The sequence below is a fragment of the Xyrauchen texanus genome, chromosome 10, assembly GCF_025860055.1.
Source record: "Xyrauchen texanus isolate HMW12.3.18 chromosome 10, RBS_HiC_50CHRs, whole genome shotgun sequence".
NCBI lineage: Eukaryota > Metazoa > Chordata > Actinopteri > Cypriniformes > Catostomidae > Xyrauchen > Xyrauchen texanus.
In genome coordinates, this window is record NC_068285.1 from 11,706,049 (window position 1) to 11,729,665 (window position 23,617).

A 23,617-nucleotide genomic window follows, 5' to 3' on the forward strand; every position below is an offset into this window, starting at 1 on the left:
CCCACAAACATCACTTGACCTTTGAATATTTGTATTTTTGTGTTTCAGGATGGCCATTCAGGTGGATAAGTTTGACTTTGAGAGTATGCCTGTGACAGATCATGATGCAATGCGGCTGGCCACGGTTCGCCAACAGGAAGAGAAGAGAAAGCTGGTGCAGGGAGGACTCATCAACAGCACATTGGACATCCACTGGACCATCATATCCTTTACTCTAGCCAACTGTACACACAACTCTAACTCTACACATTGTTGTCTCAATTTGACTCTGTATAATAAAGTAATGAGCCACAAGAGACTGTGTTGCTGTGATTTTGCCATGGTTAAAGAGTGTTGTAAGGTCCCACATGAAGCAGAGTGCCTAAAACCCTCTTAAGGCAAAATTACTGTAACACTCGACTTCCAGTGGATTATTTACATTTATACATTTGACAGACGCTTTTGTCCAAAGCGACTTACAGTGCCCTTATTACAGGGACAATCCCCCTGGAGTTAAGTGCCTTACTCAAGGACACAATGGTGGTGGCTGTGGGGATCGAACCAGCAACCTTCTGCTTAACAGTGTAGTGCTTTAGCCCACTACACCACCACCACTCTTTATTATTTATTTGTATGAAAACTCACCCCTTCAAATGGGCTTTTGCATTTATTCAACAGCAGCAATGGCAAAATGTGTTTAATAAAAAGTTACATTTATTGCTAATAATATTCGTAAGTAACCTTAAGTCATTTTTCATCCTCATTTTGAGCAAAAATGCTGCTTGTTGCAGCAAAATCACATCCAATAATAACATATTCGATGTTTAAAATATATGCAAATATAATGCAAATTCACTGGGCTACCCAGCACAACATCACAAAAATGTAAAACCATGTTAAGGCATAAAATGCACGTGCGCGCGCACGCGTGTGTGTGTCCCAGCTGTGTGGATGTCCTTTAGACAGCTTTCTCTGACAGCTGGATCTACTGGAAAAGACACTATTACATCAAGTCTGATACAGTGACATATGGTTGAGGCTTATGTTGTGTGTATGAGAACATGAGCCTGCGGTAGTGTGTGTGTGTTCTGGCCTCTGTGATGTAATCAAGCCCATGACAGTGTGTGTATATGCGTGTGGGTTAACCTTCTTGTACTGTAGATGTAACCACAAGAACAGATTGTCAGGACACCTGTGCTTGACCTTTAACCATCAAGTCCCCTTCTCTCAATAGCCCCTCCCCATCCTTCAGAATGGCTAAACCTGTGTATAGGCACTTTTGCACAGATAGCCTAATTTAATGGCACTTTACTTTAAGAGGTCATATGGGAACAGGACTCCTGGGTAAAATGCTGGGAAATCAGTTCAGGCATAAGTAGGTGTGGCATTGCTAAAAAATGTCTGTATTGATCCATACTGATTTGTGGAAAAAGCTTTAGCGTTTAAGCATGCATTGACATTGTCAATGTGACAGTAGAAAATATTAACAACCTGTGGAAAGTTTGTGTTGTGAAAATGGTTTTGATGGGTATAAACAAAAAAAAAAAAAAAAAAGGCAATTTGAAAGATTTCATGAGTGAAAGTGACTATTATGGGTGAGAATCTAGTCACACCTCATGATTTACACAAACTTAAACACACTTTTTCATTGTATATATAAAAGTTGCATGTTTTCATTGCAACTTATGGACACTTATGTTCCCAAAATGTTTCTGAACTTTAGTGTAAAAAATTTTGCATATTGCATTGCACTAAGCTGTATCCATAATATTTGTCCTGCCTACACCATTTAAAAAAAAAAAACGAATCGATAACTAATTGGAAATTTCAATGCAGAATCGTGATGTTAGTTTAAAACTGATATTACTGTTTAAGAAAAACTGTAAACTTTAGCTTTCATTTTTTCATTCTTAATCACCTTTTTGCCTTCACTAGTTTGTTGAAAAATTAGTTAGTAAAAGTACAAATATTCCATGCAGTCTCTAAACAGACTGATCTCACTGGCATCTGAAACCGTAGGTTGACTTTTCTTTAGCGAAAATCGGTCTTTGCTTGCCGAAGTTCAAAACACTGCCCCAGTGGCCAAAGTGGTAAGTGTAATTGGGCGTACGGGCTCGTATGGGCTCTATTTTCCTGGTGAAATGTCCACAGAGGTGTGCCAAAAGCGAGTTAAGAATAGAGTTGTTTTCAGTTGTACAGGATGTAAAATGGTGAAAAGTAAAGCTTATTTCAACTGTACCCCTCAACATAAAACCTAAACCTAACCATCGGTGGAATAAAATTTAATGTTAGGGGGGAAAAAATGCAACCCCTGAATCGTGCTTTTCATTGATTATACAAACTGATTTCAACACGGGATACAGACTCATGGTTTTGACGCAACACGCTTCCAGTCGCACCACAATGGTGCTTAACATGCTGGTGTCTATGAAAAAAATGTCTAATAGGAGATGCTGCATGTCAGGGAGTTGGCATATTGTGGACGTTCCTAAGGTACTGAAACTCTTGGAAGCAACATGCCAACTTCCTGTGTGATCCTGTTGCTCTCAATGATGTCATAAACAAATTTATTATAAAACTACCACAACTATCACAACACACTACTTGTTTTCGTCCATGACTGTGAGTTTCAGAGAGAGCGCAGGGTTGCACTCTGGTTTAGTAACTGCCGTTCATCATTTCCAGTTCATTTGAGGAAACTGAAACCCTGTGATCAGACGTGCATGCTTCTGATCTGAGCAGAGCTATCTCTGCTGTATACTCCTTCATTTTAATAGCGTTTAAACACCCTAGTGATTACCAGCACTTGTTCTGTTCACTTGCCACTGCGTAGGCTGAATGACACTCACAAATTAATAAATATTTGAAATAATAAATAATAAAGAGATAAAGTCCTGAGCAGTGATGTGTGCATGTACAGATACATGACATCAGTATGACTGATCTGTTGTGTAGAAACACGGGCATGATTAGTGGGGTAAAACAGTGATATGAAAGGAGAGAAAGAGAGGAAGGCAGAGAGCGTAAGAGAAAGAGAGAGTAACAGTTAGAAGATGAGTGTTGCCTTTGTGTTTATGAGTTCAAAGTTACCGCTGGTCAGAGATGCCATTGTGCCAGTCAACCAGCCAGACACTTGTGGGTAGTTTTATTTTTACAGTGCTTTTCCCAACACACAGTTTCAAAGCAGTTTTACTGAAAATCATGCTTTAAAAGAAAATGTCTTTAAAGTCTTAGGTCGTCATTGTGTAATTTTATTAAATATAATTGTACATTGTTTATACAAATAAATTAGTAAATAAATAAATAATAATAATTGTATTTAGAACCCTAGTGAGCAAGCTGAAGGCGACTGTGGCAAGGAAAAATCTATAAGATGGTGATTAATGGAGAAAATAAACTTGGGAGAAACCAAACTCACTGTGGTGCCAATATGCCAATATTAGTTTGTTTGTGAATAGTTAGTTTTTTTGTGTATAGTGCAAGTCATGGTTTAAAATTAGTAATCTAAGTAAGTGTTAAGAGTCAGTGTTTAAACAAAGATGTTGTATGAACTGTAAAATTAATGACTAATGTCTTTGAAGTCCATCCTGGAATAACTGCAGAAATCCACATAGATGCAATTGTCCTTGTTGTTGGCTAATGGAGGCTTTTGTTTGCAATTGATAGTCTATGTATTCCTTTTAAGAATGTAGTCTATCATTAGACCAAGGTGATGCAGGCAGAGATCAGTGAGGTGCATCGCAGTTGAACCGGCAGGTCATTTCAGTGAGGTTTGGTGAGGTCCATCCTAAATTCAAGGTTCAGGTAGTGACATATTAAATGTCCCATGTATTATGGTTGGAGTTGGCATCAGTTCATCCTTTGTAGTCCATTGTAGTAGACTGAAGTGATTTCTGGCTGGCACTGGCTGCAGTTAGTCATCATTCACATGTAGCAGTGGAGTCCGACACTAAGTGGGAAAAGAGCTGAATCTGACCGACTCTGGTAACACTTGGTCGAGACAGGGAAACAAATTAAAAACTATTAGAGTACATGCCATTAAATTTATTGCTGAGTTATAGATTATGAGAAGTGTTTCCAGTTCCGACAGACCTAACTAATGCAACCTAATTATGAGTTGATGAATAAAATATGCCTGTCTGAATATGAGACGAGTCTTTAGTCTAGACTTAATCTGAGTCCCAAACAGTGTTAAAATGTCTATTCCAGAGTTTAGGAGCCAAATATGCAAAGGATCTACCACCTCCTGTGGATTTTGATATTCTAGGTACTATTAACAGGCCAGAATTTTGCGATCGTAATGAACGTGATGGAATATAGCGTGGTAGAAGTTCAATTAAGTACTTTGGAGCTAGACCATTCAAAGCTTTGTACATAGTTAACAGAGTTTTTTTAATTAATCTGAAATTATGAATGCAATGATGATAAAATGGGGCTAATATCAAATTTCTTGGTTTAAGTCAGCACTCTGGCTGCTGAATTTTGAATCAATTGAAGTTTACTTATTGAACTTGCAGGACATCCTCCCAGTAATGCATTACAATAATCTAGTTTTGAGGTCATAATAATTAGTTTTTTGACATCAGCATAATATAATTTTAGCAACTTTTGTAGTGTGTGTCACAGTCTCTATATGATATCTAGGTGATACAGTCTCGATGTGTTTTAGTTTATGTGACCTGTGTGACGTCTCAAGGCAGGATGCAGACTGATGTTTAAGCCAATCTACATCTAACATTAGCCATTAAATTTGTATCTAAGTCAGACACCCAAAACCCGAAATGCAATTAACAATAGTGCCTGGAGTCCCTATTTCCACGTTCCTTACAATAGAATCACCTATTACCAGGGCACTTTCAACATGTTTCGATTCGAAATCCTAGAGAGTGGTGTCACTTTGCAGAGTGAATATGCCACCTAGACGTCACCCAGATGCCCTACTGTGGGGGCTATACAGCTGGAACCAAAGTATGTGTGCTCGTTGTACTATCTGCATCCGAAACAGAATCTACCAGCTTCTCTTTCTCACTGACATCCACTTGTGTTTGGAAGAGTGTCTGTAACTCTTTAACCTTCTCTGTCAGCCTGACTAATTCCTTTTATCACATTTAAATTCCTCACTGCTGACGGAAGAAGCTATAGTAAACATGTGGCATGTAGTGCATGAAGCGACAACATGAGCGTATGCCATGACTTACTGCATTTGTTTGTTGTTGTTGTAATGCTGGTTCTTGATCAGAAAGGGTATGAGATAAGTGTGAATCCCTCATGCAATTGTTTGCTGTTGTTGTGGTGGTTCCTGATCAGCAGAGGTTTGAGGCTGGTGCAATAATACGAATAAAACAAATGCACGCAGCCGAAATGCAAAATGTGGACAAGTGGAAAAAAAAGAAAACAAAAAAAGAAATAAAACTGATGCGACAGGTAAAATACACGCAGTTGAAACTGTAGAAAAGAAGGGGAAAAAAACAAATAAATAAATTAAAGTAAAATGTCAAAGATTAAGAATAAAAATATGAATGTAGAAGAGTAAAAAATGCTATGCAGGCTACTAAGCTACAAACACAGACTCGAGCAGTGTGTCGGGCAGCAACCAGAATAGAAAGCAAGCTGTGATTGTACCCATGTTATTCAGGTGTGACATGCTATCCTCTACTTAAACTTCTCTAGCCGTTTCCACAACTATACACTATGCACTTACAAAATATACTATGCACTCAGGCATGTAGTGTATTCATTTTCAAATTGTTGTATCATCCCAAATGAAACTCTTAAAAAAAATCTTACCACACGGAAGTGTTCGCTGTTTAACAGCTGACGGAATTGTTGCCACTAGTTTTGGCGTGTTAGCCAACCTCAGTTCAACACTTGTATCTTGAACAACATACATATTCACACAGCTTGGGATCATGGGGCCCCCCCTTCCGGTATGTATGGCAAGCAATGTGCACTGAGTGTATGAAGTGTCCATCATTCCACACTCCATTTTGTTTCACCCTTTCAATTCCTTTCAATTTTTTTTCTATACATTTTTATTGGTTGTCAAAGGAAGGTATTGATAAATTAACAATGTACCAGCACTGTGAATTGAGCAACACTAGGTCAAGTGTTTTTGCTGCTTTTTGAATGTCGAATATCAAATCACTGCCTCCAGTGGCCGAAACTGGAAGTGTTGTGGAACGAATGGTTACGTCGAAGCTCCAGTTTTTGGTTGAGATGTCCACAGAGTGGCACCACAATCCAATTGTATTTTTAGATGTAAATGATTTAATGGAGTTAACAGGAATGCAAATTCTATTAAGTGTACCCAAACCCCTACCCTAAACCTAACCATCAGTGAATTAAAAATGTAGTGTAAGAGTGAAAATGCAATTCACTCAGTAGCACTAGATATACATTTGTTCATATCTGAATGGATGCAAAAATATCTGATGGAGGATGGTCTTAAGTATAGTAATTTTGCACAATAGGGTTGATTTTATGGGACATGAACTTTCGAAAGCAACATGACGATTTCCCGTGTCACCATGTTGCAAGATACACCCATGCCCCAGTCTCTCTCTCTCTCTCTATTAGTACGATTATCAGTATGTATGTATGTTTCAGTCATGTTTTCCTTGACAAATTTTGCACTCGTCGCTTCAGCGTCATGGAGAGGCCAGTGTGGAGGGCGTCCTCAACCAACTCGTTCTGGAACATCTGCAGCTGGCCCCTCTACAGTGGGGTAAGAACAGTGTCCTGATCACTCATTCACTCATATCTATATTCAAATATATTCACTTTCAAAGGTTATTCCCATCCAGCAGCAGATGTGGAACTGGTCTCCGGTCATGTTTCTTATTTGCATTTGTAATGGTTACTGAATCAAGTGAAGTGTTAGAACTTGTTGGACACAGTGTGAGGGAGTTTGTGTTGCCTGTACTGGTGGTCGACCGCTCCTAGAAACATCCTGAATTTCCACCAAGTTGAGAGCCGAACGATGACGTAACTGACTGTTACTATATAACCTGCCCACAACAAACATGCCACATTGCAGTCTTTGCTTATGAATCTTACTTATAGTTTTTTGGAGGGGTGTGCAGTGAAGCCATTATCTGTATCCATATATGTAACGGTTACTATGACAAAGTGATCTGTATCTGTATTCGGATAGAACCACATAGGGGCATGACTTAAACTGGAAGTGTGTCAACGCTAGTTTTAAAATGTAGCTCCCTTACATTCAGGCTATAGCTTCTGTATATAAAGTAGGCCTATTTTTAAAAGATTAACCAGATAATTACCTTAATCATTAATGTGGATATAAATGTGGTCAACTTCCAGTCAAGCTCCACTATAAAATCATCACTTCTCTGGTCAGGAATTAAACATCATGCTAAGGTTGGTTTATAAATCCTTATGTGTGAATATTGTGAAACATTTGGTGTTAACATGTGTGGCAGGGTGGGTCGTGATTCCGCACACCCGGCCCCTAATCAGGCTAATAAAGCCTCCGAGAAGGATAAGGGCCGACCGGAGATGGCAGTGTGACAGAGAGAGAGTTAAGGGCAGCTGTCCGACACCTGTTTTATATTCAACTATTATATATTTTGTCAAGTCAGTTCTCAACTCCTCCTTTTACCTTGTTACAATGTGTTGCAGATCAGACATTTCAATTAATACTCTTTTTAAGCTTTGATTTCTAAGACGCGCACAATTAACAGAGACAACAAGCGGAGTCGAGACTGCGGCCATCCGACCTGAACTTGAAATCACGTTGTGTGCATTTTCATTCATAGGTTTACAGTGTAGTAATATTGGCTTCACAGACTCATCATTGCTTTGTAAATTTCGATATGTTTATTTAAATTATCGCTTTATACCTGTGCTTGTTGGATGATCAGTCTTCCGAATATTTCTTCTATTGTTCTGATTAATTAACTATTCGTTTTGAAGTCATTATTCGTGCCTTTCCCAATAAGGTATTCAGCTGCGGGCACATCCCTAGTTTTGAGAACATGTTTTAACAAACAAAGTAATGGAATTCAGCTTCTTTATGCTGTCATGATCTTTGATAATAACATTCAGAAGATAGAATTGAAAATACATTTATTTCTGGAGTCGCTGTGCAGAGTAAGAAAAAAAACAAGTGTTCCGAAAATTGCAGCGACACCTCATAATGTGTTTCCAGTGTAGACGGATGTGATTAAAATTTGAGCTGTTTAAATAGTTTTGCGCCATTTTGATTTGCATTTTGAATTGTTGTTTTGAAAACTGGATTTGGCAAGGACGTTATCCTACCCCTCAGTGGTTCCTGATTCGAGACCAGCAGGTTTTAGGGGCCATTCAGACTGAATGCTTCCTTAAAAACATGGCACTGAATATGATGCTGAAACAAAAGCAAGATGTGGCGTGACGGTCAAAGATGTCCGTTGGGCAATGTTTACATTGAAAAGCCATTAAAACCAGATGGATGCAAAACTGTGTGAATGGCCTCTAAGGGTGTGTTCACACTTGGCAGGTTTGGTTCGATTTGCTCTGTTAGTGCGGTTCATTTGAACAAGTTTGAACGCTGCCATCCGAACCTTGGTGTGCACCAATCAAGCGGGCCGAGACTGAATAGTGGGTCTCGGTCCGCTTCCAAATGAACTCTGGTGCGGTTCGATTAATATATGGAACGTAACATGGACCAAAGACGTCTAAACGGACCAAAAACAGGAAGTAATTTGCTTTAATACTGACCTGAAGCATACCTGGTGGTTCTCATCATAGGAGCTATGTTGCCCATTACAGTTCGGTACAGGCGTCGGAGCAGCCCGTCAGCCGTCCTTGCAGCATATCTTCGTTTGTGTGTGCAATGGAGGAATTCCTGCCGTTGTTTTGACTCCTTTACACATTTGATTAACTCTTCGTTTGTTCTCAGCTGGTAAAAATACCCCCATATATACATCCAACGAGCGCATCATAGGAGGTATCTGAAAGGCAGATTGGCATTTCTTGGTCTGGATCATCTGAAGATTTCTTCCCTGATAGATTGCTGTTTTTAACCTCTCTCTGCATCTCTCGATGGCACTCAGAGATTAAAGCTCGAACCAGTGTCTATATTTATCAGTATCCACCCTTTCATGTGCTTCCTCTGCTTTTGGATCTGCAGTCGTGATTCTTTGCCGTCTCCTCATCATCCACCCCTTCAGCTGGAGGGCGGACAGCACCATTCAAACCAATCACACATTCATCATGTTTATTCCATCTACCAGTAACACTCTTAATACATGCTTATGAGAACTCATACATGTTTGTCTCACCAATGTGTGCGATGTTGACACGAAGCATGTTCCATATCAAAATGTGATCTTTTATATCTGTGTTTATTAGATTTGCATGTTCCAGGCTGCTGTCAGTGGCCCTGTGTCGTGTGTATGTCGTAATGTGAATTGGCCTTGCACAAATACTGTCCAAATGCAAATAGTCCAAATATAACTTTTGGCACACTTGTCAATGACAGCAGAATTTAAAAAAATTTACGGCCCATAATTTTTTTCCTGCTATCCATAGATTGTACTTGGCGCAATTTTGATATATAAAAAAACTATTAATACTGTCCTATTACAATGTAATTGTTTAGCTGTATTTCACTTGTATATTAATGGCAAACTTGCTAATAAACAATGGAAAATCAGGTGATTGTGTCACTCACAGACCTCTCATGATTGTATATATAAGCAGGTACTGAACATAATATAAGCAGGTACTGAACGTGAACTGAAATCCAGTATCGTAATCTTATAGAGTTCACTTTTAGGTTATCTAATCTGATTGCTTTTGATTACTTATTGCATGTTTTATAAAGCATATGATTAATTTTAAATGTATGAAGTACCAATTAACACTCCTTTCATTTAAGAATTGCATGGTGTAAAAGGACATGCAACCGGCACCTTTGAAATGTTTTTCAACAAGCGTTTTAACAGAAGAGTGTTTATAATTATGGACAGCAGCCATAACTGGACAATAACTCCGTAATTATGGAGATATTGCTGCTGGCAGATAGGTAATATAATCTTGTAATCCATAAACTGTCATTTGAATACACACAATTACAAATGTAATGTAATCAAATTACAAATTGTGATTATTTCATGCAGATTACATGTAATCTATTACTACCCGACTCTGATCACAACTATGGGGGTATTTACACTTGGTCACTTTATGCATTTTTACTGATCGGATTGCTATCTGATTAAATAAGCCCATTCCGTTTACAATTGGCCACATCACTGTGTCTTCGCCAAAAGGACATACACCCACTGAGCACTCTATTAGGAACACTATGGTCCTAATAAAGTGCCCGATGTGGTCTTCTGCTGTTGCAGCCAAACCGCCTCAAGGTTTGATGTGTTGTGCATTCTTAAATGCTATTCTGCTCAATACGATTGTACAGAGGGGTTATCTGAGTTACCGTAGCCTTTTAGTCAGGCTTTTTGAATGCCTTGCCAAGGCGTTTCTGTCCGCAGAACTGCTGCTCACTGGATGTTTTTGGCACCATTTTGAGTAAACTCTAGACACTTGTGTGTAGAAATCCCAGGAGATCAGCAGTTACATAAATACTCAGACTAGTCCATATGGCACCAACAATCATGCCACAGTCAAACTCGTTGAGATCACATTTTTATCTGCGTGATTTCATGTATGGCCCTGCTGCCGCACTATTGGCTGATAAGATAATCACATAAATAAGTAGGTATGCATGTGTTCCTAATAAAGTGCTCGATTAGTGTAAATCTGATCTTCAATGTATGCAAATAAAACAGTTTACTTCAGTGATTATGCTAATGCTGGGCAGCATGTGATTTATTATTTGATTCCAAGTAATTGTATCGTAAATGTATCGTGTGCACATATTGGATTGTGCGTGCGCTGTGTATTTATCCCTCTGGGCTTGTAGTTGGTAAGATGCGTGATGCGTATCGGCTGTGCTCATTGTCAGTGTTTAGTTTGTTTTGTCAGCAATCTGCATCAAATAAAGGAAGAAGTTCTGTCTCTCCTACAATGTGCATCCGTTTCTTCGTTATTATATATAATGATTTCGCATTTTCCTTATGCTGAAGTTACGTAGCACTATTTTGGGCCGAGTAGAGTTAACATATGTGGCTTGAAGCGCCAGATGCATTTACTCTTGACCGAGTTTCGAATATAATGTGTTTCATGCGTCGATTTTGTCTTGGAGGACATTTTCACTTTGTCTTTTCATGACTGGATAGGAATCTGATCAGCAAAAACGCATGAAGTGACCAAGTGTAAATACCCCCCAATATGTCACCACTTATTGTCAATGGAACAGGACCCAGCTGGTATGTGATAGCTGTGCAGTGTGTAAACCTCACTCCCCTGGCCTCAAGAGGTGCACTAATGACTGACGCTAGAGGCTGTAGCCTTTAGCCTCCTCGTTAGCGCGCCCGCCTCCCATGCTGGCTGATGCTGGTTTGAATCCTCTCTGAGCGGGTCGAGCAGGACTGGTTACATCAACAATGCAAAAAAAAAAAAAAAACTGAGGGTCAGAATATCATTCTTAAATTGCTGTTTAAACATTAGGTAATAACTCTATTTTAATTACTCGACAAAGCCCATTTTTACTCGCATTTGGCAAGTTACTTTTGTAACACTCTCTCACACACACACACACACACACACACACTCTCTCTCTCCCCCTCAATCTCAAGTCTTTATCAGAGATGTGAAAACTGCTGGACTGTTTATTAAAACCTCATTGGAGGTGATTTTCCTGGGCGTGGAGAAGAGAGCCAGTTCACTTTGTGACTGTATCGAGATGTACTCACATACACTGAGATCCGCTCAGAGAGAGGTCTCATCACTATTATGCATCTCCTTTAGAGCATATAGAGGGATCTCTTCATTTTATGACTAAGTTAAGCTGTGTGCTAAAGACTGACACGTCATGTGTCTTAAATTCACGCTCATTTCAGTGAGACCTGTTCTGGGTCATTGCATTTTAGATGGTGGATTATTAAAAAGTATAACGACACCACACTTTTAAACTTTAAGAGTGTTTTTCCAGAACTAAATTATGGTTCGTATGAATATGGCTCTCTCTCTCTCTCTCTCTCTCTCTCTCTCCAATGCGCTGAACTCAGACAGACCAGAGAGTCAAGTCTGGAAAGACATTGATAACAATGGGTGAAAGAGGGGATAATAAATATATGTAAAATAAACTCTTTGAGAGAGTTCTAATCAACTCCCATACAATGTTTTTCCTTTGCTGAAAATCATGTTGTACTGATGTTAAATGGATAGTGAATACCATTTCATGTTTACTTAAACATCATGCATTAGAAATCCAGTCTTTTGGCTTTTAACTTCTAATGCAAACAGTCTAAATAATTTCCCTAATTATCAACCACTCCTAATGTATCAAATAATTTATTTGATACATTAGGAGTGGTTGGTTACAGCAGTTTTGTGTGTTGTAGATCAGAGAGCATGCATGCATTATGTTGCAAGGAGTCATTACACAAAAATCCAAAACATTTTAATCAACATACTGATGCTTCATCATTTTAAGTACTTGATGCTTTTAATGTGTTATATTTGAGAAATATTATCAGCACAACTGAAATGAGTCTCAAATTGTGCGTTAGTGCCGTAATCAAAAAAACAAATATTTTATTCATTTCCGCTCTTGAGTCTACAGTATTGGTCCTTTTAAATAAAGAGCAGATACTATGCGGCATGCTGCGTTACCATGGCAACCATCCTGGCTTCTGGTTATACTCATCATTTGCACAGAGGGGCCACACAGCACTGTCAGTTTCAGCCACTGATTTGATGCCTATGTGAGTATATACCTGAGAGTGTGTTAGGATGTGCGTTTATCATGCAGCTCCTGAGGAGAAATCGAGCAGCTTGTTTATTGTGTGAAATAGATACAGCCCAGAAGCTCATTTGCTACTCTGTGACCTAGCCTGCATTTCATTGGTTGCTCTTCACTCTGTCCTGCATTTCATTGGTTGATATCTGCTCTTTAATGCTTATTAATTGCAGATCTGTGCTATATCCTGCATTTATTTGCTGTTGTTCTCTTTTATTTTTGTAGTCTTCACAGCAACCTTTGAAAGTTTGTTTTCAAAAGCCGAGCCACCTGTAGCAACTTTTTTGCTACCTGTACTGTAGATATTTTTAATTGTGTTTTTGTAGTATTTTATTGGTTGCCATGTTCTCAGTCCTGCAGGTGATTGGTTGCTCTCTCTCTGTTCTGTAGGCCACTGGCTGCTGTGTGCTCTGTCCTGTGTTTCATTGGATTTTTGGGACTTCATTCTTCATTATATTGGTTTAATGTTCTTTGTCTTTGCACTCTTCGGAGCAACTCTTGAAATCCTTTGTGACCAGCTTTTTATTTTTTATTTTTTTGATAAATCAATCAGAAGAAAATATTTAAATTTGTGACCCTTCCTTCCAACATTTTTCCTTCTTTCCTTTCTTGATTTTGTTCATATTTCCTCCCTTCTGGCTTTCCCATCTTCTTTTGTTCCTTCTCATCATCCTTCCTTCCTTCCAACCTTTTTTGTCTCCTTTTTCCAACCTCTTTATCCTTCCTTCCTTTCTTGCTTGTTTTTTCCCTTCCTTTCATATTTCCTCCCTTCTGGCTTTCCCATCATCTTTCGTTCGTTCCTTCCTTCCAACATTTTTTGTCTCCTTTTTCCAACCTTTTTTTCCTTTCTTTCTTGTTTTTTCCCTTCTGGCTTACCCATCATCTTTCATTCCTTCACATCATCCTTCCTTCATTCCAACCTTTTTTGTCTCCTTTTTCCTTCCTTTCTTGCTTGTTTTTTCCCTTCCTTTCATATTTCCTCCCTTCTGGCTTTCCCATCTTCTTTCGTTCCTTATCATCCTTCCTTCCTTCCAACCTTTTTTGTCTCCTTTTTCCAACCTTTTTATCCTTCCTTCCTTCCTTTCTTGCTTGTTTTTTCCCTTCCTTTCATATTTCCTCCCTTCTGGCTTTCCCATCATCTTTCGTTCGTTCCTTCCTTCCAACATTTTTTGTCTCCTTTTTCCAACCTTTTTTTCCTTTCTTTCTTGTTTTTTCCCTTCTGGCTTAGCCATCATCTTTCATTCCTTCACATCATCCTTCCTTCATTCCAACCTTTTTTGTCTCCTTTTTCCTTCCTTTCTTGCTTGTTTTTTCCCTTCCTTTCATATTTCCTCCCTTCTGGCTTTCCCATCATCTTTCGTTCCTTCCTATCACCCTTCCTTCCTTCCAACCTTTTCTGTCTCCTTTTTCCAACCTTTTTTCCTTCCTTTCATATTTCCTCCCTTCTGGATTTCCCATCATCTTTCGTTCCTTTTCTTTACTTCTTTCAGAATGTTTCTTTCCTTCCCTCCTTCCTTTCTTTAATTCCCTACCTCCTGTCATGGTGTGTAATCGATGATTAATAATGTCCCCAACTTAAATCTGTATTCTTTTTGCAAAGACAAGCCAGAATGCACTATAGTATTTGTATCTGACTCCAGCACTGTACTAATTGGACCGTGTGCCCTTTCAGGTTTGTGGGAAAATTAGATGCTACCAGCAACTTTATGGGTGCTTTAAAAGGTGAACAAATGCTACTGAAACATATTAAATGTGTGCGCTTGAAGGGGAACAGCTAATCTAGCTCAACTCACTATAGTCTCTTTTGATCCTTCTTATGCTAGAGTGTTGACCCGGCCCAGGATTATCCAATTGTTGCCATGGTGAACAATTCCTAAACAACTTTTTTTGAGTGGCAGGATTTAAAAAATGGCTCATTTTGGTACAGCTGGATCCCTTATGATGCTTTTAAATTGGAGTCTGTTTTTGCATGTCTCTGTCTCATTATCAGCAACAGTGTTGTTGCCCCAATCCCATCCAATCAACATTTTTGGAATACAGTACCCATTGTGATGTAACAATGGGTGTTCTGTCCAATCGTGCCTTCCCATTGTTTCCTCTCCCTTGAGTGTGGTCGACATCAATACTATCCTACTAGATTAGGTTCTTTTGAGCAAAAAGTTTTATGCTTTCTGATTTGTGAAATTGTTAGGCCTTTTACAAAGATGTCCATACGTGCTAATTAAACTGTATTGGCCTCACTGTCTTATTTGCTCTCAGTAGGTGGTAATTAAGGTTACTAAACAAAACAGCAACAAATATATGTGAGAAACCATGCAGTTGTACATTATTTTCCTTACCCACAGCCACTTTTCTAGAGTTCTCACCATCTCTCTTCCTTTTTTTAATTTATTTTAACAGTCCCCGCAGTCTGTTTCATTTTGTAGTGAGAAGCTAAATGCCATTGAGGATTCAATGTACTTGGGAAAGTATGGGCATGTTCCCATTCAATGTACTTGGGAAATTATGTACTAGGACAGTTTTGGGAAGTCTTACATATGACTTTATACATACTATTAAATTGTATCTTGATACTGCATCAAAGAACTCTTGCACACCTTTGCATAGTGCATAGGATGCATACTTTGAAAATTGGGCACCTTTGACATACTACTTTCAGCGTACTATGACGTATCCTATCTTGCATACTATATATTGGATTTATAGTATGCAAATTGAGTTTCAGCCACTGTGCTAGCAATGGCATTGCAAAGTACTTACTTTTGAGTACTCTATGTGCCCACCAAACGCCATTGAAATATACATAAAATAATGCATACTTCAAAAGTCCTTCAAAATATAGCTCAGATTGTTCAGAGACCTGAATCTGTCATAACTCAATTTTGTATTTAATGTGTTTTGCCAATGTGTTATTGTGGAATAGGGCTCCTGTGGCATATAGTGTTGATGTGATTATATGACCATACATGAACAAAATTGATATGATATATGACCATATTGAGCATACACACCATTATAGTTCACATATCAATATTAGTTGAAAAAAATTTATGTTCTAGAGATTATAAAAAATTCAAGAGGTGGTTGTTTGTGAAAATCCCAGGGGATCAGCAGTTACAGAAATAATCAAACCAGCCCGTGTGGCACCAACATTCATCCATGCAATTATCTAATAAGCCAATCATGTGGCAGTAAAGGCATAAAATCATGCATATACGGGTCAGGAGCTTCAGTTGATGTTCACATCAACCATCAGAATGGGGAAAAATGTGATCTCAGTGATTAGGAACATGGCATGATTGTTGGTGCCAGATGGGCTGATTTGAGTATTTCTGTACCTGCTGATATTCTGATTCACATCAGTCTCTCTAATTTACACTGAATGGTGCCCAAAGCAAAAAACATCCAGTGAGCGGCAGTTCTGTGGACTGTTGATGAGAGAGGTCAACAGAGAATGACCAGACTGATTTGAACATTATTTTTGAAGTTACTCTAAACGTTCTGAGATAAACAATCATTCCAGCTCTAAAAACCAAAACAACCTTTTGTTATCCATCAAAACCAAAATGAATGGGGTCTTTGAGATGGGGCAGAAAAGAGATATGTATGTAGTGGATTAAAAGAGCATGAAATAATTATCGTCATCATAATCTTCCCAAATGACTGGCTGGAGAGTGTGAACCTAGCTGGTTTTGTTTAAATTTGTTTCATCTTAATTAGCCTTGCCACTTATAACGGGACTAGACACTCTCTCAGAGAAAACAAAAAAACAAGTCTGATACATCAGTCCGTCTTGGTCCTTTTTTCCAGAATACGCTTAGCTGGGATTTCCTTTAAGTAATTTAATGTGAATATTTCATGAGAAAGTGCAAAGAAGACTGATATAAAAATGTCCTGCATGGAGACATGGGCTTTTTTTTACCATATAAATATAATTCATGTGAACTGAATCCACCTATAAGATGGAGAAGGCAAGGAATGAAGAAAGTGACAGGGAGAGGGAAAGATAGAAGCAGGCTACATAATTTAATTTAATTTGCTTAGCTTAAGTGAAGAGCCATCAACTGGTCACATCTGGAATGAAGGACTTCCATCAAATGGAAATATGAGTCATTAGTCAGACTCCTGGCAGATGGGAACAAGGGGAGGGGAGCAATCACTGTCACCAACTATGAGAACAAAGAACATGCCACCTCAATTTATCACAAAGAACAGAAACGAATGATTTTTTTCTTTTCCCATTTCGTGAGTCTTCAAAAGCAGTTTAAAGAGGGGTACGCACAGCCATTACTATGGTGGAGATTATTAGTGGTTTGTTAAATTGAGCATCACTATTGCTAGTGCTTATACTTAGGGTTAGGGATTTGAGTATTAATCTTTGGTGTAACTTTGGTCCTACACCAAAGACGTTCTACGGACATGAATGATACCTCAAACCTTGTGGCTTGTTGAGGATATTTGTGCTATTACTTTTACTTAGCAGTCAGATATACTATTTTTGCCTGGTGGATGATAATTTGAAGAAAAAGTCTTGACTCTTTTGACACCCTGGAAACCACCTACAGTAAGAACGCTCTGGCAACCCCCCAGAACACCCTACAAACCACCTAGCAATGCTCTGGCAACCACCCATTATACTTGTCCAACTAGCTGTGCGATTGCAACTTTTGCACAAGCAGGCTCAACTTTTTTCTTCTTATTTATCGTTTAAGGGTCTAAACCTGCAAAGTCTGCACTTTCAAGTCAACACAAAAAACAGAAAGGTCCTTATGTACTTTCTTAATAAATGTCTCTGATGTTATTCTGCACAGTTCATCATTGCACATTATTCTAAAGAAACTTTTTTTTTCTTCATAATTCTCTGCCCCTAAAATAGCTTTTCCACTAATGTAATCAAAGTCAAGTGTGCGGGAAAAGTAATATAATGGCATCAACTAGCCTTTCATGATCCAGTCAAATTCTGATGGATAAAACTCCTGCACTATGTTTTTCTTTCTACTGAATATTCAGTGCCACTTGGATATATGTCACATTTTTAAAGCTATATGTGTTAAGAACACTATTTAAGATGGTCATGCATCCTTCTTGGAGTTTAGCTTGCCATGCAGGTCTGCAAACTTGACTTTTTGTCTTTTAATAGAAAAACAAAAAGAGAAATGGGTGGGAAAACCCATAGACCCGAGCCATATCTAGAGACAAGAATATCATAGAGACTTGCACAACCATCCCGAACACCCTAGCTTTGTTATGGTGATTTCTGCATGAGCGAGCACCTCCAACTTTCTTCAGAAAGATTTCATCTTTACTGTTTAGGTTATAACCCAATAAAGTAGGGCTGACTAATTTGGACAAAAAATCGAATTGTGATTATTTTGAATAATAATAATAATAAAAAAACATAAAACAAAAAAGGCATGATGCCTTTTAACCAAAATTATGTTTTTTTTGCCCATGCTTTACTGCCGACTGGAAATACTGTTCTAGAAAAGGGTGTTCACACTTGAGTCCTCTAAAAAGACCCAAGCTAACTAAAGTGTATATTTTTGTATAATAATAATAATTATCATTATACCGATAATAATGTATTATTATTATTATTCAGTAGTAATTTATTTCCTTAATAATTTCTTAACTTACTGTGCAGTATAAGCCTTAATTTGTTTTTGTAGTTGAGTTGTTAACAGACTTTGAATGCAGTAAAATGATCTCATCTGCCTTGCTGTCATCAAAAACCCATTCTCATGGGCAAGGCTGGACTGGGAAGAGAAATCGGCCCGGTATTTTACATGGCAACTGGCCCAAATGTTGGGGGTATTCTGCATACCGCAGGGCCATTTTGTGGTCCGTTCTGCATAACGCAGTGGCTCATTTTTGCTTATCGTGGCACATTGGACCCGTTTCACTGTTGATCCACCGGTCTCCCGATGGCCATTCTGCCCCTGATCGGCCCACCGGGAAAATGCCAGATTACCAGTCCAGCCCTGCTCATGGGGTTATTTTTAAATCTGTATTAAATTGTAGCGGCCAAACATGGAGGTATGTGTAATTACGCAAGTTTAATTATGCAATTAAAGTAAATCTGGGGCGCTTTAAATAATGCACTCAGTGCACGTTAAGCAACCGAAAGCAGAGCACATCTGTCACTCAGGATACCTGATAAAATGTGTGTGTATGGAGCATGTTGAGACTATTAATTTTTCAGTCCTCACAGATTGCAAAATGCACTGGGACATATCGCGATTTTGGTTTTATTTCAGTTAATCGTTCAGCCTTACTATTTATATTTAGTTTAGTAGTCAACGCAAAATCAAAATGGTCCCTATTTGCTTTTTTTAATAAATGTCTCCGATTCCTCAATGCACATTATTAAAATGCCTCTTAAAGAACTTTTCTGCTTATGTAATCAAGGCCAAATGGACAGTGAAAATTAATATTATATCATCTACCCTTCCATGATCCAATCAAATACCTATGGATAAAAGCTCACTGAGTATTGAGTTTTTACTTGGATATATGTCACGTTATGGAAGTTAAATGCATTACAATGTTTCATGTGATCAGAATTCCTCCTTAATGTTCTAGCTAGTCATTAATTTCTGCCTCCTATATAGATACTGCTAGTCATGAAAGAATATCTGCACACACTCTTGGTAAGCGCAGCTCAGTGACTCTCCTGCAGTATGTAAATTTCAGCATCGATCATGGCACGAGTGTTGAATCTGCGGTGACTCGGAGTGGATCTTTGCTCTGTTGGGAGTCATGGACTCAACTAATGAAAGTGCTGCCACACAATAACACCGGCTTAGGGAAAAAGGCCAGATTTACTCTTTAAAACTAGATTTGAACCTTTTTATGAAGAAAACGGGAGATGCTTGAAATGCAAATGTCGCCTCCACCATGCTAGTGTGTTGTGGGTGGTTGCCAGGGTGTTGCTATGTGTTTCTGGGTGATTGCTTGCCTGAGCACAAAAAAGCAGACCCTCAAGTCTCTGTTCCTAGAACGGTTATAGTAATGCTTGGCCTAGCATGCATCACTCATTAGCAGACTTCTTCACAAAATACAACTGAATGCTTCTTTGTACTAATAGATATTCATGCCTTTGCATTAGATAAAAAGGACAGAGACAATTGTGTTGTACTTCTCATATTTGTGCAGATCTAAGGGGCCGTGACAGATAGCAAGAAGGAGAGAGAGCAAGCGACAGTGAAGGCTGAAAAATAGCAGTGAGAAGAGGTTGGTAAGAGGTTTTTAAGTGGCTGGTCATACTGAGTCCAATGCCCAGACAGACAGATGGCATAGCGGTGTTCTCTTGCAGGCCTGGCTCTGAATGCACATAGGGGAATGGCACACACTTTGAGGCTGTAACATCCCAAACCATAAGCAACTCGTACGTATGTGAAGGTAGTTCAATTACAGTCAAGTTTCCCATTTGAAAATGCAGTTAGCCAAGTTACTTTGTTTTCTCACACACTTGCTCTAACGGTTAATCTGGCCCTAGAACTTTAACCCCAACCCGCCGAGAGCCCATTCGCTGAATACCCCAAACGGCTGACTCCGCACCCACACTAACAAAGCTTTCCTTGATTTTCAGTGTTTGATGCGACTTTTAATTATGCCTGCAAAGTGTCATCGGACAACCTTACAAAAAGCTTTGCGGCATAAAAAAACAAACAAAAATCCCCAAAAACATTTATCTGGCAGCAGTGGTTATTTTCTGCCATGTTGTGAGTGGGTTGATCATTTGCTTGCCATGCTAAGGTGCTAAAGATGTGTCTGGGATCTCTCTGTGCTTGTGCGCGTGGCCCGTCGGCCACGACTTTAATGTGTGAATCAGGAGGGGGCGTTTAGAGCCGCCCATTACTTTGATTGATAGGTGCTGTGGGCGGAGCCCAGACACATTTTTCTGCTTGTTTTTAGCACTGTCCATCATAACAGAGGGAGGGATAGAAAGATAGCCAAGCACACAGCTGGTCGACTATTTCTGGAGCCTTTCTGTCTCCTGAGTCTGATTTAAGAGATGAATCTGTGATACAGGAAAGATAGAGGGCTGTATATGTTAAGCACTTGGTGATGGGGTGTCCAAACCCCTGAAATATGTGGCAGTCCTGCCGGGCTCAACAATAAGGATAGCCTAATGGCCCGGGGCCAGTTTGAGAGAGATCTGGGCCAGTTGATGGAACTGTCACTTGTCCTATTGAGACTTACACTGATCTTAAATGTGTTGATCATATAGGTGTTTTTATGCAAACATAAACATTTGGATTTGTATAATTTATGGAACGTTGTTGTTGCAAATGGTGATAATGGTAAAGAAATCCAACTGGCTGGCATTGTAAGAATGATTTTGTATTGAACGTATCAGTAAGAGTGTGTTCACACTTGTATTTCGGTTCTCTTGGTCCTCTTGGTACGGACCAAAAAAGAAAAGGATACACTTGGTCCTGATTCGCTTGGCGTTCACGCAGGCATTTTTAACACCGAACCTAACGATACAAAACCAAAGGCATCAGGATAAGGTCACAACCTGATTGGACAACTTTTATGACATCGATTTTTTTTTTGACGGAACTTACCAAACTTCCAAAACGATGCTGGCTGCTGGGCGAAATGCGCTTGTTGGATGTATATATGGGGGTATTTTTACCAGCTGAGAACAAACGAAGAGTTAATCAAATGTGTAAAGGAGTCAAAACAACGGCAGGAATTCCTCTGTTGCACACACAAACAAAGATATGCTGCAAGGACGGCTGACGGGCTGCTTCGACGCCTGTACCGGACTGTAATGGGCAACATAGATCCTATGATGAGAAGAACCAGGTATGCTTGAGGTCAGTATTAAAGCAAATTACAAGGCGCTAACCTGCCATTGGGAGCAACTTTGGGTTCAGTGTCTTGCCCAAGGACACTTCGGCATGTGGAGTCGTGTGGGCCAGGAATCGAACCACCAACCCTGTGATTGGTAGCCGATCTGCTCTACCACCTGAGCCACAGCCACCCCAGTAATTTTTCACGTTACTAATGTCCTGACTATACATTGTGATCAGTTGAATGCCACTTTGGTGAATAAAAGTACCAATTTCTTTCCATAAGAGCAAAATCTGTACATTATTCCAAACGTGTGTGTGTGTGTGTGTGTGTGTGTGTGTGTGTGTGTGTGTGTGTGTGTGTGTGTGTGTGAGAATGACAGTGAAAGTGTCTTTTATAAAGTTTTTTTATTTTGTTATAGTAAGATAAAACCGTTATTTTCTTATATCTTGCTTATTTCTGGTGCAGAGAAATTCTGCATCCTTTCAAAGTCATCCCTGGAGTCGTCATTAATATGGGCCATATGATTCATGCTCCTATATCAGGGCAAAACACGTCAGATATATCAGATGTCATCCTGAAAGAGAGAGAGAAACACCAGACACAATGACTCATGGTAAACATTAGAAGTCAAAAAACGTAAACGAAAACCATTATTTGCATGTGTTTGAATTTCACAGTGATGCAATGTCTTACTGACTTTTTAACATTCATATTTCATAATCTCCAAAACCCAGTGAGCTGTGTAAGGAAGCATCCTATTCGTCATCGTAACTCACAAGTGACTGTTTTGGTTTTTTGGGGGTTCTTTTGGAACTGAGCTGTAGAGAGCTATTGAAATAATGAATGCTACATGTGTCTCACAGAAATATGGTGTAAGCTGGAAACACAAGACTATTTGAACTAATTAAGGACATAAGTCGTTAATTATTATCGACAGGAGCATTATTTGTAAACAGCTTTGATTGAAATGTGCGGAGAGGCGATGTTTAAATATGGAACAGTTTTTTTTTTTTTTGCACATGCATTAGATAAAAACAAAGTGACAGAAGCCAGAAGCACGTTCATCTCTACATATATTCTTTCAATCGCAGATCAGATCTCGCAAAATCGAATCCATTGTCTGGCTCAAGCTCACACCTGTCCTCATGACAGTTTGCCGTTCATTCATTTGATCTGTGGATCTTTAGCGAGCTGTCTCTCTTTCTCTGTCTTTCTCTTTATCTGCCCAAACCTCGTATTAAAACGCTTTGTTTTTTTTCTTGTGCATTCAAAATGAAACAGCCTTTCCATTGATTTCCTGAGAGGAAACAACAATCTTCCCTGAGGCTGCATTTTCATCCTTAAAAGACAAATTACCTGACATTTCTAAACCTAATCCCATTGTGTGTCTTAATGTGTTTTATAAGTGTGTAATGTGCTAGTTTGCATGCGTTTGTGCGTGATCGTAGGAAGTAAACACTTATTAGCAAGTAAACTTGATATCAACATTGTTTACGGAGTTTGTCTGTGAAATGTTAATTGTTAAACAAAATTGCATTTAGACAGACTGACATTCTTGAATTTTCATTTTTGAACAAACTATCCCTTTTAATGCCATGAGTGTGCTGTATAGAGGTGGAAAAATGTTGATGGTAACTCGCTCTCCCGCTCACTCTGTCGCTCGCTCTCCCGCTCACTCTGTCGCTCGCTCGCTCTCTCACTCTGTCGCTCTCTCACTCACTCTCTCACTCGCTCTCTTACACTTTCTAACTCTCTCTCTCACTCAATTTTTCAATTTAAAAGTACTTTATTGGCATGATTTTGTTTACATACAATATTGCCAAAGCATTAATACACAAAACAGACAATGACAAGACAAATAATTATGATAAGATAGAATTAAAATAAGGTGCCAGGTAATGAATCAAATAAAATAAAAACTATAATAACAATATACACTCTCTCTCTCTCTCTCTCTCTCTC

At 39.0% G+C, this 23,617-nt stretch overlaps 1 protein-coding gene across 4 annotated transcripts in view; it reads left to right on the plus strand.

The window, feature by feature from the left end:
• LOC127650553 (trafficking protein particle complex subunit 9-like) overlaps positions 1 to 23,617 on the plus strand; it is a 245,150-nt gene that overhangs the window by 151,244 nt on the left and 70,289 nt on the right. For all 4 annotated transcript variants that reach the window (XM_052136035.1, XM_052136037.1, XM_052136036.1 and 1 more), the window contains 2 exons: positions 49 to 201; positions 6,612 to 6,703. In XM_052136035.1, coding sequence (XP_051991995.1) covers positions 49 to 201; positions 6,612 to 6,703 — 245 coding nt within the window. The remainder of the gene's footprint in view (positions 1 to 48; positions 202 to 6,611; positions 6,704 to 23,617) is intronic.